Below are 16724 nucleotides of genomic sequence, written 5' to 3'. Positions count from 1 at the left end.
CATGAAGGAGGCAGGTGGGACAGGAACCTACCTGTGGCCGTGGGTGTCCTTTAACAATACACTGAAGCACCATTGTGTCCCCTTCTTTGATGGTGTAGATCCTCTCGTTTATGCTCTCATCTTTGACATTACACGCAGCACCGGAGTGCACGATCTGGGCGTTGGCAGGGGCTGGGATTGAGCACACATCCAGACACAGACATGAATCCATGCATACAGAGACAGACACAAACACAGAGGGAAGAAAACATGTTACATATTTAGTAAGATCATCTGATAAAAAAGGCTCATTCTCTTGTGGCTCTAAGTAATACTAGAGTTAGTATTGATGAGTCACATATATCACATTACTCTCACATCTGCATGAACTCAGCTCTTACAAAACCGCTCAAGTGATATATCCATCGGTTTCGGGCAGGGGACACAAGCATTTATTGGAAAATGGATACTATAGTCACCTTGAGAAGGTCAGAATGTGCATTTGTGACTGTAGAACAGTGCGTTTGTGTTGTTTTTTTTTTTTGTTTTTTTTATATTATGTATGTCTTTTTTGGACCGCATCTGAGTCTGAAATAAAGTGAATTATCTATTTTAAAATGTTTTTGCATCACCATAGGGTATACAGTCACAATGTTTTTAATATGAACACCGAGTTATAGTTATCTAACACTTCAAGCAGGTTTCCTTGATTTAACATAAATTGGTAAATACAAAGACAAATGTTCAAATTCTAATTTTTACACTATTTTTTCAAAGAATTAGAACCAAAAAAACAAAAGCCATTCCATATTGTCTAATTTGTCTTCTACAAATTGCCTTGTTCCAGTCTCAGCTCTACTTTACAACAATCAGTGACAGCTGTTGCAGAAATAATAGATGATCGTTGCATGATAGGAGCTCTTTGCAAAGATGACAGTTAAAGCATCAATCTGCACAGACTTGACCCATGCGGGGGGGGGGGGTTTGCTTGCGTGCAAGTAGCCTCAGTTGGCTTCGCCTCCCTCATGATCAGCAGAGACATGAAGATGCAGGGCAAAAAAGAGAGAAGGAGTCAGAGCATGAGAAGCAGCGGGTGAGGAAGAGAAAACCAAAGAGGAGTGTGAAGCCCTAGAGAGCTATGAGGAATAGGGCTGCACAATGATGTGATTAACATCGATTCACAAGGAGAACAAATCTTCACTGTACTCAACAACTGTTATCATTGAATGGACAGAAAGAAAGCGGGGAGCCAGTTCACTTAAACTTCATTAGATGCACACTCATGAAAAAATGTGGCGCCTAAATGCGAGTTTAAGGTCTGCTTGTAAATGGGAAAATTCATGTTTTTTGATGTGGAGTCATCTGACGCCTATATTGAATAAGCATCTTAAACTGCTTACAGTTTCTGAATACCACAGTTTTACTTCAACACACTTTTGCTACAACAATTTAGCTTAATATGCTTTTTTTAGTGTCCTCTTAGGATCTTACCATTTGAACTATAAGAAGTATATATCCTTTATTACTCTCAGTCTATTGTATATTTTAAGTAGTGCATCAGTAAAAAATCTGAAAGATTTATTTATTTATTTTCCAAAGCCGTTTTCTTTTTTTATTCTTTTGTAAAAGCAAATTAAACTGGTGTGGGTTCTAGATATCCAAAGTAAGGCTTTAAAACAGTTTGCAGTAATAGGAACATGTTTTCTTGGAACATTATGTCTCGTAGATTTAAATAATTTGTCAGGTGGGCCGGTGGTTTTAGTGTTTTTTGGTTTTGGTGGACACCAGAGTTCAGATGAGCTTTTGGACTTTTCCAAACAAAGGTAAGCATTCATCTCTCGGCTTGACCAAACAGCCTTGCTTTAAATCTTAAAATAAAAATCTAAAAGATATGACATCACTCTATTAAAAATCAGAGGAAAAATAAATAAATAAATAAAACACAATAAAAAAAAAAAACAAAGTTTTTGTTTCAAAGTTTGTTATATTTACACAAAAATACCTCAATTATTTTTATGTTAATCTACCATACCTTCATATTTTGAAGAGGAAACAGAATGTAGAGAAAAAGCTTCTTCATACGACTCAGTGAATGCATATTTCAGCTGAAGCACTGTGGGGACGTGTATGTGCTTGAGGAGCACAACAACATAGGGGTCAGTCAGTCAGTCAGTTCTCCAGTGTTTTCATTATTCTTACAAAGGCATTTTTTGCATGCCACAGCCATTCCTTCTCCAGCATAGCAAAGAACCTGTCTGCTCTTTTAGCCTCCTTTTTATACGTTTTAAGCACATTCCTTTCTCAATAAGATGGCCATAAAGGTATAGAGGTTTTTGTACAGACAAGTTCAAGCATAGTCAACCAAGGACATAAACCTTAAAAGTTGCGTAAAATTATAAAATTTTACACAGATTGTAATGGCTTTGACATATTTTATTGTGGCGACAGGAAACTGAGCACACATGTAATAAGGGTTTAAATATATTGTTAGAGAGGAACGCTCCATCGAAGCAAAGTTTTATGCAAGACAACGCACAGGGCAGCAGATAGCAGGTCAATAAACTGTTGGCCCATGAGCAGAATTAAAAGCCTCAAGGCAGAATAAGCCTTTGTGCATTTTTTTTACTAATGAACCAAAGTAATTATGAGAAAAAATATATATAAAATAGGGCAAATGAGCTGGTTTCATAGGTTGTGTTAGACTACCTGAAATGACTGGGGGGTACTTTTAATTTTGAATAATACTCTATTAAGAGTTTATACTGCTATGTCTGTATTAGTTTCCACTCTGGAAAAGGTAGGAAGATCAGACAGAGTGGCTCCTCTACATCATCCTGCTACTGGCAGTTTGGCTGCATCAACTGTTTGATCGACTAAAGTAAAAAGACGCTGAGTGAAAGAAGGCAAAAGAAGAAAGGGAAAAATACACCAGACGATATCAATATGCACAAGTAAATGAAATACGAGAACCTCACCAAAAAACAAAAAAGAGACAGGAAAAAAGGGAATAAAAAAGTAAAAACAAAAAAAAAAGAGAACACAAAACACAGTGGAGTCATAAAAGAAAAGTTGGTACAAAAAAATAATAAGGAATAAATCTAAGGATAGGATAATCTAACCAGAAATTTGATGAAGCAATAAAAAAATATAAATGACAACTTTAAGGGAGCGGTAAAAATATATGTAGCAAATTTAAAATGCAACAAACAGCATAAAGTACAATACAGAAATGACATTTTTTTTGCATTAGACAAAAACAAAAAATGACAAAAAAACTTGATTTAAATGATGAATGATGAATGAAGTATTACATGCAACTTGAAAGGTTAGGCATTTTGAACAAAGGCACATAAACACTAATTCCAATGTTGTTGTTTTAACATGTTCTTGTTATTAAGATTAAAATTGCATTCATGAGTATTTCTTTATTCAAGTCATGGAGTAGACGAAAAAATGCAATTTGAAAAGAGTCCCTTTTGTGATGTCACAAATGCACTAGGCAAGCCACAAGCTCCATTTCTCTGCTCAATTCTGATGTTTCCACTTGCAAACAACTATCCATGTACGTCTTTGTTTTCTGCAAAGAGTATGTTAATAAAAGACAAGTCCTGAATATTATTATTCCTATATTCAACCTTAAACTACAATATCAGCTGGCTGTCTGTCTACCGGCCAGCCAGCTGCCCAAATGCCGACAAGCAGAAGAGCTCAGCGGCGGAGCTATGTCCGGTGAATCGTATGGCAAAGCAGCAAGCCTAGGTATCATAAATCTTATGATATTTTTCTTATATTCATTGAAAGAGTAATAAATTGATCATTCTTGTTTTTCTTTTTCCTTTCTTGAACTAATGTGGGTCACAAAGACACGGACTAAAAGGGGCTTTTGCGGTCGGACGGAGACCATATCCGTGTTTATGAATGACTTATGATGTGAATAATTATTGCATTCGCACAAATTAATCATTTCGAGGGAAAGAAATAATATTTAGAGGGAACGGAATATTATCTTGTGGGAACGAGATATTATTTTGTGCGAACAAGATATTTATCTGTGGGAACGAGATATGTTTTCATTTTTTAATGTCAGGACACGGGCTCCGTATTAAAACATGTACGTTTTTTTTTCTCGCAAATGTACAACTTCACTACAATCTCGTAATTTAACAGTTATGACTATATTTCTTGTAAATTTACGACTTAAAAGTCGTAATTTAAAAAAAATTACTTTTGTAAACTGGCCCTAAAACTCTGTCGCACTGTGCAGAACCTGTCTTAGCAAATGACACAGCATTTTTGATTTTGCCTAAAAACAGCATAGTCATGGCTAAAAGACAACTGAGAACAATTGTAAAATAGATCAAAGAATGACATGAGGGAGACTTAAAACATAGAACCAGGTTGGAATCATTTGAGCTCATTAGGGTATGGGACAAAACTAGAAGAAAATGTTAAAGATCTGAGATGGGATTTAAAAAGCAAGTTTAGTTAGTACAAATTATATCAGAAGTTATTATAGCTATAAAGTCTATATTGCGGGCAGAATGTTGAAAGCTGTTAAAAACTTCATTCTATACTCATGTATTATCACTCCACGTTACTTTTGTTTCCTGAACTGTACCAAATACTGAACAGTAGGCAAACAATATGATTTTTAAATTAAAATGCCAGCAGTTTTAACATCTCTAACATTTTTTGTGTCCAACTTCTTTTAGGATATTCTGCAAAGAAATTAGACTTCTTCTGGGAGGTTCTTGCAGAAGATCTAGTGGAAAAGCACGCGTCAGGTGCAGTGGTCTTTGGCCTCATAATCATAGACAGAACACAAAGCAAAAATACTTGGCAGAATTCAAAAGGCAACACTGTTGGCAACAAAGCAGTGGCCAGTATCTAACCATCAGCCAATAGGTATGTAAATAATAAATCTCTGGACCAGGACATATTAACCGAAACCAAATACACACCACATGTAATGCCCTATGCATTTACGCAAATAACTATAAAAAAATACATGACTAGTTAAAAACAAAAGAGTTGCAACCTGAACCATCAATGCATTTTTTTCCTTGCAGCTAAAATTAAACAAACTCGTTTTTTTGTGCTATTTCAAAATTTGAAGCACCGGAAGTCCTTCTCTTCAAGAAGGAGGACTATGAGATGTGCTTCAACTACAGGGGGATGGATCCCACTTTTCAGTCTCCTTAGGAAAGTCTACTTCACGGAGGGAAAAGAGAGGAGAATTTATCTGTGAGCGTTTTTCATCCTGGCTATAGAACAATAGATCTTTGTCAGCCCTTTGCCTCGGCTTCTGCTCATGTTTTTTGTAAGCTGAAATGTAAGGTGCAGCCAGGGGTTGGAGGGAGTCTGATTTTGAAAGATTATATCTTTGCTTTTTGCCGATGATGTTGTTCTGTTGGCTTAATCAAACCAGGACCTTCAATGTGCTATGTGGTGGTTTGCAGTTAAGTGTAAATCAACTGGAATAAGAATGAATCAAGTCAGAAGCTTTGATCATCAAACCGGAAAACGGTTTGCCCTCTCTGGGTTGGTGGAGAGCTCCTGCCTCAAGTGAAATCAAGTGTTTTTGAGGTCTTGTTCATGAGTGAGAGTAAGTTGACTGACAGGCAGAAAGATGCATTAGCTACAGCAGTACAGTTGCTGTATTGATCCATCGCAGTGAAGAAGGAGTCAAGCAAAAGGGCAGAGTTTTAGATTTACTGGTCAATCTGACTCTATAGTCATCAACTTGTGGTCATGAAAATGAAAATGAGTTTCCTCATTCATTGTGCACCAAAGACCATGGGCACTCTTTCAGAGGTTGAGGAGCTTGGTGAAAATAGTTGAAATGGCTAGGGCATCTCCTTGGATGCCTCCTGGGCCTCACCCTAGGAGGTATTCCCTGCATGTACTACTGGGAGGAGGGCCCAGGAAAGACCCAGGATATGTTGGAGGGAATGGCTCTCGGCTGGCCTGGGAGTGCCTTGGGGTTCCCCTTCAGAATTTGTCTGGGAATCTGTACTGGTATTAATGTCTGGATTCGGATAAGCAGGAGTAGATGGATTGATTCCTCTTTAAGTCCATCTGTCTTCTCTGTCCAGAATGTGCACTGTACTGTCTTCAAAGGAAAGTCAGCTCTCCTTCAAGTGTCGAGTGGGTGAAAAGCTACTGTGAGAAGGAAGTCTCAAAATTGAAAAATAAGCTTTTGTTGAAACACCTTCATTTTGCCATTAAATCCAGTCATAGTCAAATCATCAGAGCAAAGAATCTGCCAAAAAGAAAGGCAGAACAACTGAGGATAAAGGTGTCAGCAACTACCCCTGGTGCCAAACCACCCACTGCCACCCTCACCTCAGGTAGAGCAGTAACATCTCTACAAGAGCCTCAAATATTAATCTCATTTTGAGAAAGATAACACAACAATTCAGTTTAAATATTGTCAGTTTTACCTGCAGCACTTTCATTTTAAGGTGGAGCCGCACCACATGGTTTGTATCATACCCTTACTCCTTCCATTATTCTTTCTCTGACCTGATGTGCATCCACTTCCTCAAATGACAATTCTATCCAGAAAAATGAATGACGTCTTACAACAACCTCTATTAAGCTCTGACTGGTCTGCCTGATTAGCCACTAATGTTTCGTAACCTGATTGCAAAAGACATCAGAATACAGCAGCTCATTTACAGCCGATGCCTTCAGTTACAAGCAAGAAGTTAGTATGGGTGCATAAATCTAAAATAGAATTTCTCAGCTGGATTTCTGGCACAATTCTGGACATTTCCTTGGCAAAAGCATGTCCTGCCTTTTTGTGGGAGAAGCACAAAAATCTAATGGCTTGGAGCAACATGCAGGCTCACCTGCTGCAACAAAGCCAAAGGTTTGGTGCTTGGCAATAAAACAACACAGGAAATTAAGAAAAAAGACATGCGCAATTGTCCAGCACCAACCCAAAATATTTTTGAATCCATTAACCTTTGTGATTAGAACAACAATGAGAATATGTGCATGCTGTGTTTGTTATAAATTATTTCTATATGCTAAAAAGATTGATGATTTTAGCATATTTAGTATTTTAGCATTCGCCGGTTCCAAGCCCGGTTAGAGAAGGTTGCGTCAGGAAGGGCATCCGGCGTAAAACATTGCCAAATTTACCATGCGACTTGTTCGCTGTGGCGACCCCTGATGGGAGAAGCCAAAAGTGGAAGAATAAAAGGAACAAATCTAAAGAAAGATGTTGTGATGATAGCTTTAGTAAAGCTTCCACATCGGTTTAATTTTTGGTCAGAGTTTTATGAGCTTTCTTTGATTTAAGGCAAATAGCTGATAGTTAGAAGCTGCTGGAAATTGGTGATGTTCCACATCCCACCTCTAACACAGGGACCTGAACTTGGAAACAATAAAAAGGCTTGTTGGTACTCTAAAAGTGCAAATACAGATTTCTACTGGATTGACACACTTTCTATTTCACCGTAGTTCCATTCTTGCTTGTTTCTCTCATTTTGTTCAGAGTATGTTCTTTTCTGCATTTTATTTTTATTATTTTCATTGTGTTTTCACTTAGCTTCTTCCTGGGCATAAGATTCAGTTTGCTAAAGTTTAGTTTAAATGGTAACATTTATCACGGAAAAGCCATACAATGCCACCTAACATGAACTCCGCCAACATAATTCTCCTTCTAAAACGAGACAAAGATCCCACGAGCCCTTCAAGCTATCGCCCCATTTCTTTAATCAATGCAGACGTAAAAATTATTTGCAAAGCACTAGCACAGAGAATAGAAAAAAAATCACTCCTCACATATTTCACCTTGATCAAACTGGATTCATCAAAGGCAGACACTCGAGTGACAACGTCCGCAGACTTGTTAACATAATAGACTTTGCCACTATCAAAAACCAGGAAATGACCGTACTCTCATTGGATGCTGAAAAAGCATTTGACAGAGTAAACTGGAAGTTCCTCATTGCTGCCCTCCACAAGTTTGTGTTTGGGGAATCATTCATCAATTGGATTAAAATATTATATCCCAACCCAAATGCATCAGTCAGAACTAACAAACAGACTTCTGACAGGTTCTTTTTTTGGAAGAGGAACCAAAAAGGGTTGCCCACTCTCCCCTCCTCTTTTTGCAATATTTATTGAGCCTCTAGCTGCAGCAATAAGACAGCATAAGAGCATTAAAGGAATTAAAACCAAACACAGCCATCATAAAATTATGGTAAATGGTAAATGGCGTATACTTATATAGCGCCTTTCTTCCTACAAGGACAAAGCGCTTTACAGTCACAGACCCATTCACCCAGTCACACACACATTCACACACACAGTCACACACTGGTGGTCGCTCCGCTGCCAAACACAGGCGCCCGCCTACCACCAGAGGCAAGGTGGGGTTCAGTGTCTTGCCCAAGGACACTTCGACTCATGGGCGTGCAAGGCGGGAATCGAACCTGCAACCTTACGACCATGGGACGACCGCCCTACCGCTGCACCACGGCCGTTAGTCTCTATGCGGATGACATATTAATTTTTTTCAATAATTCCTGTTCTGTAAATGAAACAGTAACAATTATTAATGAATCCTCTTCCATCTAAGCAGTGGCGGTTTTTGATATGGGCGATGTGGGCGGTCGCCCAGGGCGGCACGTCATTGGGGGCGGCATTTGCCGTGCCTGATGCGTTACACATAATGTGCTACATACTTAATTCAAAAAGGGAGCTTGGAGCTTTTAATTTGAAATTGCTTCAGCAGCCGACACTTCATGCTTTTATTTTGACACATCAGACTATTAAGAATGTCTTCCTCCTATTTCCTCTTCACACTTAAGGTGCAAAAAAAAAAAAAAAAGAATACCTCAGAGTGAAACAACGTAAAACAGGCACATGAAAAGGAATTAGGCAGAACAAACATCCGTGCTCAAACCAATTTCGAAAAAAGCAGGCAATGGAGATTATTTCCCACAATTCTTTGCTCCGACACAGCAGACCCGATGCGCACGTGACCACCGCCCTCTGCTACAAGACGCTTGCGGCCACACCTCTTTGCGCTAGTCTTTGGAACATAAGTCAAAAAACTCGAGAGGGGGGCGCAACTCGCCGGTGGCTGGCTGAATCACACTAACAGGTGATTGGGAGTCTTTTTCTATCTAACAATCAACTCTGGGCCGCAGCTGCGCCTCCCGTCATAGAGACGGAGCTGCGTGTGTCAGAGGGAAGGGGAGGGGGGATGAGCGCAGGATTGAGTTTTTTTGGAGGATTTCTACTGTTGGTGTTGCACAAATTTAGGGAAATGCCAAATATTTTTGGAGTAATCCCACTGATGTGTTCTAAGATTTAGTCTTTAATGTTTTATAAGACCTAAACATATTAATCACAATAAGTTTCATTTTTTAGATATAACCCCTCTGTTATGTTTCACAAAGACACACACAGGACGTCACACATTAAGAAATTATTGCAAAAAATGAAGCAGGAGTCCAGCTCTAAAAAAAATGCTCTAAAAAATGATGAAAGAGCAAAAAAATGGAATTATTTGATATGTAATTTCTTATTAATATTTCCAGGCTTTCTTTGTTTTTTGTCCTGCAGCATGTTCATATTTGTATAATTTTGACAGAATATATTTAAATGGAGAACAAAATATTAAAAGTTATTTAAGGTTTAACTTGAGTTATTCTGGATTAATGTTCCTGTTTTTATTCATATTTATGTTCAAAAGGTTCAGTGTAAAAGGTTTAAAAGTTTAGCTTAAGTGTGTAGTTCAGTAAATCTTTATCTTTCTTCTTCGGCTCAAAACCTTAAGCGTGTTTTTTAACTTAGGCCCCTGTGTGACTGAGTTTGACCCCCCGTAATACGAGTCTAGAAAATTCATGCATTTTTTGATAAAAATGGCTAAATAGAAGATAGGGAACACAACAGGATGTTGTCAAATTTTGTATGTGTGCGCGCGGGGGGGGGGGGGGGGGGGGGGGGGGCGCTGGTGGGGTTACTCGCCCAGGGAGTAAGTTAGTGTAGAACCGCCACTGCATCTAAGACTACTCAATTAATTGGAATAAATCTGTTTTATTATCACTGAAGAGTAACACAGAACAAAGACTCTCGATACCAGTCAAATCAGGCAATATCAAATATCTAGGTATTTATTTCTCCCCCAAATTATCAGAACTGGTGCAGCTAAATTACACCCAATAACTGAAAAGCATACAGGACGATCTAACCCGCTGGGTCAATCTGTCTCTGTCCCTCTTGGGCAAGGTAGCCCCTATTAAAATTACAATTTTGCCTAAAGTTAATTATCTCTTCTCGATGATTCCCACACAGCCGCCACTAAAGTGGTTTAAACCATTAGACTCATCGATATCAAGGTTCTTATGGAACAATAAACCTGCAAGAATTAGTCTAAAAACTTTAAAATCTGCAAAAAGATGTGGAGGCTTAGAACTACCAAACTTCCACAACTTTTATTTAGCAAATAGATTACAATACATCTTAAAATGGTTGAAAAACAATCCAACTCATGGTTAGACTTAGAAAGCGCGTTGTGTGGACAGATCAACCTGTTTATTAGCCAAACAGTTAAAAAACAGGACTGCTTTCAAAGTATTCATATAAATGCCACTGTAACAGCCTGGTGGGAATTTCTTAAAGTGTCAAACTCCTCACTTCAACTGTGCAAAATGACTCCCATCTGAAACGACCCAGACATCCTTATCAACAAAAATATTTTACACTTCCCAGCTTGGCAAGCAGGGGGCGTAACACTACTAGAGCATTTAATTATTGATAAAAGATTCATAACACCCCAGGAACTACAAGAAAAACATGGAATAAATACCTGCTTGGAATACCAGCAACTTAAATCTATAATTACCAAATAGTTTAAATACAAAACAACGACTTAAAGCTACAAGAACAAACTTTGATTAATTTTTCAATGAATAAAACTCTCACCAAAAAATACAAACTCTTATGCAACCTAGATAATACCATTTCAGTTCCAATAACAAAATGGGATGGAGACTTCAAAGCGCCTGGGGGTGGCTGCTTGGGGGAGCAAGTTGGTCCTCTATCAATACGGGGCCTTGGAGGTTAGACGGGTTGGGGACTCCACTGAGGCAATTGGTGGCTGCCCTGGCTGGTCAGCTTCCTTGGTCCCATCGAGGCCTGACCAGAGTTCTCCCAGGGGCGGTGTTTGAGGGCGGGGGCTTGGGCTTGCTCCTGGGGGCGGCGCCTTATTCGTTCCTCTCTCCTTGGGTGGGGTGGGGGGTCGGCACTTCCGGAAATGGGGCGAATCCTGGGCCCTACCTGCCAATTTTAACTGCACCTTAAACATTTTAGGACCCCTTGGTGGGGAGGGTGCTTGGACATCACTGTTAGCAAGCAGAATATGTCCTCTCAGTGCCCTCCTTGCCAATTTTAACCCCACCCTTTAGTACACAGACCCCCTTTACATCATGCACGCTTACTAACACATATACATCACACAAGGAAGAGGGACTTCTGATCTTCTGTCCCCCGCCCCATCCCTGGCGGAGGGAACCGGGGCTCTCTGTCCCTGGGGTGCTGGCTTACTGGGCCCGGCAGCCTTCTCTCCACGCAGGGAGAGGGATCCCTGAGCTCTCTGGCATGACCGGGAGCCGGGGATCATATCACATCTGAGCCAGGGGATGTCCGTGTCCCGGTGGTGTGGGTTCTGGTCCCGGCCCCTGGGCGTCGGCCTTATTTTCTATTTTCTAACTGCTTGCACTCTCTACCCCCTGCGCCCCTCTGTGGCGTTGGGAGCCACTGTGGCAGTCCCGCTGGCCCTGCCCAGCAGGCGGATGTGGTTGCCCGGCAGGCGGTCTTTCTCTATCTGCTGTACTGTGCGGGTGTTGGGGGGTCCCGGCTGCCGGTGCCGCTGCAGTGGGGGGCCTTGGCGGGGGGGCGGATGGGTTCTCTCCTTCTTTTTACATTCCATGATTCGCCCCAGAAGAACATAAACACTCACTCGAGCACAGGTGCTATCTCACCTTTGCACAAACAGTTTACGTGACTGGATGAAATGTTTCACGTGTTAGTCTGAATGCATAAGTAGGCGTGTGTGAATGTTAGTGGTAGTATGTCCATGTAGACTTGTTTGTGTGTGAATGCTTTTGGAGCAAACAGGTGTGTTTGTAACGTTTGAGTGTGTGTGTGTGTGTGTGTGTGTGTGGACAGGCCACGCCCATTTTAGAATTTACATGCATCTTAACCTGTCAGTTGTGATTATAAAGCTCCAGCAACTTGTTGCTTTCTGACGCTTCATAATCTTACCCTCGCTAATATAATCACCCCTCTACCCCCCCCCCCCTTATCTGTCATCCATCTCTCTTCTTTCCTCCTTTTCTTTTCCGTCCGGTTCAACCAAAAATATTACAAAAATAATTATCAATAAAGTTTAGCTGAAATTACAAAAGGGATTTATTTAAATATACATCTGGTGTATCATAAGATTCATAACCCCTGTCGAAAAAGTAAAATATGTCCAACACGAAAGGCTTTCAGCTCTCATCTGTTTGCTTAGCTGTTGGACAGGACAAGTTAAAAGAAAGAAAATAACAAAAAAAAAACTTTCAATTTGGTTTAGGCAAGCTTGGCTCATGAGCATTTAGGTGACCAAAAAATCATGTCACCATGACAGGATGGACACAGCTGGAGATATTCTGCCGTGATGACAAACACTGCAGCCCACTTCCTGTCTATCTAACAAGTGTCAAAGTCAAAGCCCATAGGCCACATCTGGCCCGTGAGATTATTTTATATTGTTGTTATTATTGGCCCGGCAAAATAACGCTCGTAACATTCACTACAGTTTCCACAATGCAGCGCTTCAGCTGCCCAACAAAGTATAATGATGGCTTCAATTTCACTACAGATCTCATAATGCAGCACTTCAGCTGCCCTTGTGAACATCCGTCCTTCCGATGCCGAAGAGAAAAAGTTGATTTTGGAGAAAGAGCCTTTAAAATCCAGTTTGTCTCTTTTGTGGAGCGAATGTGGCTGTAATGAAAGAATATAATCTAAGAGGGTGCTATGAGACAAACATCAAAGACGCACTTTTCTGAGAAGCTGAGCACAGTGAGTTTGCATGGCACTTTGGTAAACTTCAAAGAACAAAAAAAGGAATTTTGAGTTGCTGCGTAACCCGTTTGCCATCGATGTAGAAACTGCACCTGTGTAGATTCAGGTGGAGCTGATTGAGCTGCAGTGTTTTGAGACACTGCAGGGCTGCACAGTTTATTCACTCCGTTCATGCAGAAATGCTCCAACCTTTTGTATGTTTGGTCGCACATTTCTGTGTGAGAAGCTCTTCTCAGTGATGAAGACTAACAAAACAGCACACAGGAGTCGTCTCACTGATGAGCACCTGCAGTTCATGCTGAGAATCTCCACAACACAGAACCTCACACCAAACACAAACCAACTTGTTGACAAAAACTGATGCCAGGCGTCCAGTTTAGGTCTTTAGATTATTTTAGTCATGTTGCTGCTGAGGTTCTTTCGTACCGCTATTTAATTCCTGTTCCTGCCTCTTGTGTCCTCAACCTAAACATAGAAATACAGTACAGAAGGTTGTATTTACTTCGTAATGCAAGACTTTGAGTCTAGTGATAATCTAAAACTGGATTTCTGCTAAGATTTTTCATGACAAATTGTTATCTTCATAAAGATAAAAACCAAACAACTTTTTTACCAAAATACAGAGTTAATCTCAAGAAAAAGGAATTGATGAAAGCTTAAACAAACTGTGTTTAACAGAACAAGAATCAAACCATAATGCAATTCCTAAACTTTTTAAAAAAATAATAAATATAAAATAAATAAAATATTATAATTATAAAATAATAAAATAAAAAACCTCTAGTCAGAAACATCCTGCTTTGACAGTGGTCTATCTAACGGCTGTGATGATTTATTGAACAAAACTGTTGAGGGCAACGCTGACTGGATGTGTTGCTGAGCATTATTGGGAACTTTTCTACAACATTCAATGCACATTAGTTGTAAGTGAAGTATAACTATCGGCAAATGCCGCGCTAGATAAATTGATTTGTCACAGACAAACATGTTTGTTTTTGTTGAGAGGACAGGACATTTCTCACTAAAACTAATGATGAGCTGGTGTCAAACCACATTGACAGCTGTGACAGAGTGCTAAACACAACTTGTGTGACTGCAGCTGAGAGACTGTGTGAGCAACGGTGAGGTGAGGGTATGCTTCCATTCATATTTCAGTGTGTGTGCGTGTGGCGTGCATGTTCATCATACTGTATCTAGCCACAGGAACCCCTCAGAAGGTCATGAATCCTGCTCAACATGAAGACTGTGATTTATATGCATAGTTACTTTATGGTAGCTGCTCATGCATGCAGATAAGCTGTGTCTCAATTCACTGCATTCACAAGAGACCATTTAGTTGCATTGGTACTTCTGCTAGAACAAGAAGAGAAGGAATGGAATAGAAAGAATAGAAAAGGAATGGAAAGAAAAAGATAGGGGAAGGGGAGAATTTAGAAAAAAATGTGTTAATCGGCTTTAATGGACAGAAGCTTTACCTCGACCCTGGCAAGTTATCACACACACACACGCAAAGCTTGAAGTCTGAGTGACTAACGTTGCAACATGTTATCAGGATTCTCTTCTTCAGACGAGATGGCAAAAAAAGAAAAGAAAAAAAATCAAATAGTTGATGTCACGACCACATCCTTTTCATTTCGCCCTAAAGCTGTGGGTATCAACGCGCATCAGCGACATCCAATGAACTTTAACTTGACCGTTTAAGAGGCGTTATAAATGAAACAACAATTCCTTGCCAACCCTTCTGAAGCTTACAGTGAGCTCATGTCTCAGTGCTTGCACGGAAAAATACTACATTCTTAAACTTTAGCTGTGTGTTTGACAGAGCTTGCCTGTGAATGTCACAAAAGCTGCAAGAGCCCCTCTGTACTGCTGGACATCTGACTACTGGGGCTCTGTTCAGAGCTGTCGTTATTGTGCGTCATGAGTTTTTGATCACACTCAGTTCAGACTGTGTCACTTTACACTTTATGTGTCCACACACATTCAATCCAGCGAGTCTCACAGTGACAACAGCCTGAATATATAAACGCAGTTGACATTCTTTTTGTTAAATTAAGACATTTTTTGGGTAATAAAGGAAAGAAAATGTATGTGCAAACAACTTTTTCTATAATAAAATATCTTGATGTTTAGGCAAATTTCAAATATTAATACAACAAACCCAACTTTGAACGTAGATTTTCTGATTTAAACAGAAAGACACACAAAGCGTTCAACAGACTGAGAAAAAGTCAGGTGGGGGAGATGCAGCTGTTACTGATGCAGAGGACCTGAGTGTTTTGAAGTGATTGGGGGTTTGTAGAGTGTGGTCAAACATGACTAGTACTCTTCAATACAAGTGTGTTTGCAGCACTTGAGCTTCCACAAGACAAGATGATAAAAAGAGAAAGAGAGATGGTGTCAGGAGATGAAAACTGCTCACAGATTTGAAAGATTCTAAAACTGAGGGGAGCACGGAGAAGCAGAAAAGGGAACTAAGCATGAAGTAGAGGAAGAGCAAAAAGGAAACGTGTCTGGGATTTTCTTTGGGGAAAGTCGTAAAGAAAGTCAGAATTAACTATGCTGAAAACAAAAAGAGAAGGGAAGCGAATGGAGAAAAGAGTGAGTGTAGAGTGAGTGTAGTTAAGAAAACAGGCCTTTGGTCTCAGTTAAAAGGTTACAGATTCTGCCCTGCTTCGAACTATGTTTGCAGTGAAACTTTTTTTTTTTACATTAAAAAGTATTTCAATCAGAAAATTGATGCAATTTTTGCATCAATGGCTGCAAAAATTGCAGCTATTGAAAAGGGGAACAGAACCATCTGTTTTTGCAAAAAGGTTTATAAAATTTTCTTTGCAACTACAAAAACTTGCCAACGCTTTTTATAATTAGAGAAGTAAATGCATTAAAATGTGGACACCAGTGGGCATGAGGAAGTGTATGTAGCCACAAGGGGCCCCAAGCCGGGGTCTTGGCCGATCCGGATAAATACGGGGGTTGTGTCAGGAAGGGCATCCGACATAAAATCTTTACCAAACCAAATAGGGGAATCAGACCTATGAATGAAGCTGATTCAATGTGGCAATCCTTGAAGGGAAAAGTCTAAAGGAAAATAAGTAGTCAGTCAGGAGGTGAGAGCTGTGGAGTCAGAGGGCAAGTATACAGAAAATATTTTATCCTACAGTAAAAATGAAGACAATTTGTAAATATTTGTGAATATGAATTTCTTCATGTTTATAGTATTTTCTTTAAAATATTTTTAGTTTCCTACTGCTAAAAAACAATTTGACCGTCGTAAGATGCTTCCCATTGGTGCATAAAGTTTTCATTTTATTTTAAGGGAAATTCAGTAAGATGCTTAAACCCTCAGCTGGAAAGAGTCTAATACACCTAAAACAAAAATTTTGTTTTTCATCTCAGATGTCTCTTATGAAAACATAGGTGTCTCCTTTCAAGTTACTACTCCTTTTTGAGGATTTCTCGATTACACCCCCTCTAAATATTGGGGATGGGGTGTATATGAAATTGGGTTTCCTTATGCCCTTATCCAGTTTCAAACCTTACCAGAAAAAAAAATCATCGTTAATGTTAAAGTAATGTCTCTTAAAAGAGGAAGTCAAAGCTTGGTCACACTTTCTACAGCATAATTTCTATCATACTTCGAGTATTTA

At 39.6% G+C, this 16724-nt stretch overlaps 1 protein-coding gene across 3 annotated transcripts in view; it reads right to left on the bottom strand.

The window, feature by feature from the left end:
- Positions 1-16724, bottom strand: part of mdga1 (MAM domain containing glycosylphosphatidylinositol anchor 1) — a 204292-nt gene that overhangs the window by 134987 nt on the left and 52581 nt on the right. For all 3 annotated transcript variants that reach the window (XM_078945266.1, XM_023953566.2, XM_023953565.2), the window contains one exon: positions 32-171. In XM_078945266.1, the coding sequence (XP_078801392.1) occupies positions 32-73 (42 nt within the window). In that variant the 5' untranslated portion in view covers positions 74-171. The remainder of the gene's footprint in view (positions 1-31; positions 172-16724) is intronic.

The sequence above is a fragment of the Oryzias latipes genome, chromosome 3, assembly GCF_053564925.1.
Source record: "Oryzias latipes strain Hd-rR chromosome 3, Olatipes_Hd-rR_3.1".
Lineage (NCBI taxonomy): Eukaryota > Metazoa > Chordata > Actinopteri > Beloniformes > Adrianichthyidae > Oryzias > Oryzias latipes.
This window is presented reverse-complemented; position numbering and strand designations above follow the sequence as displayed.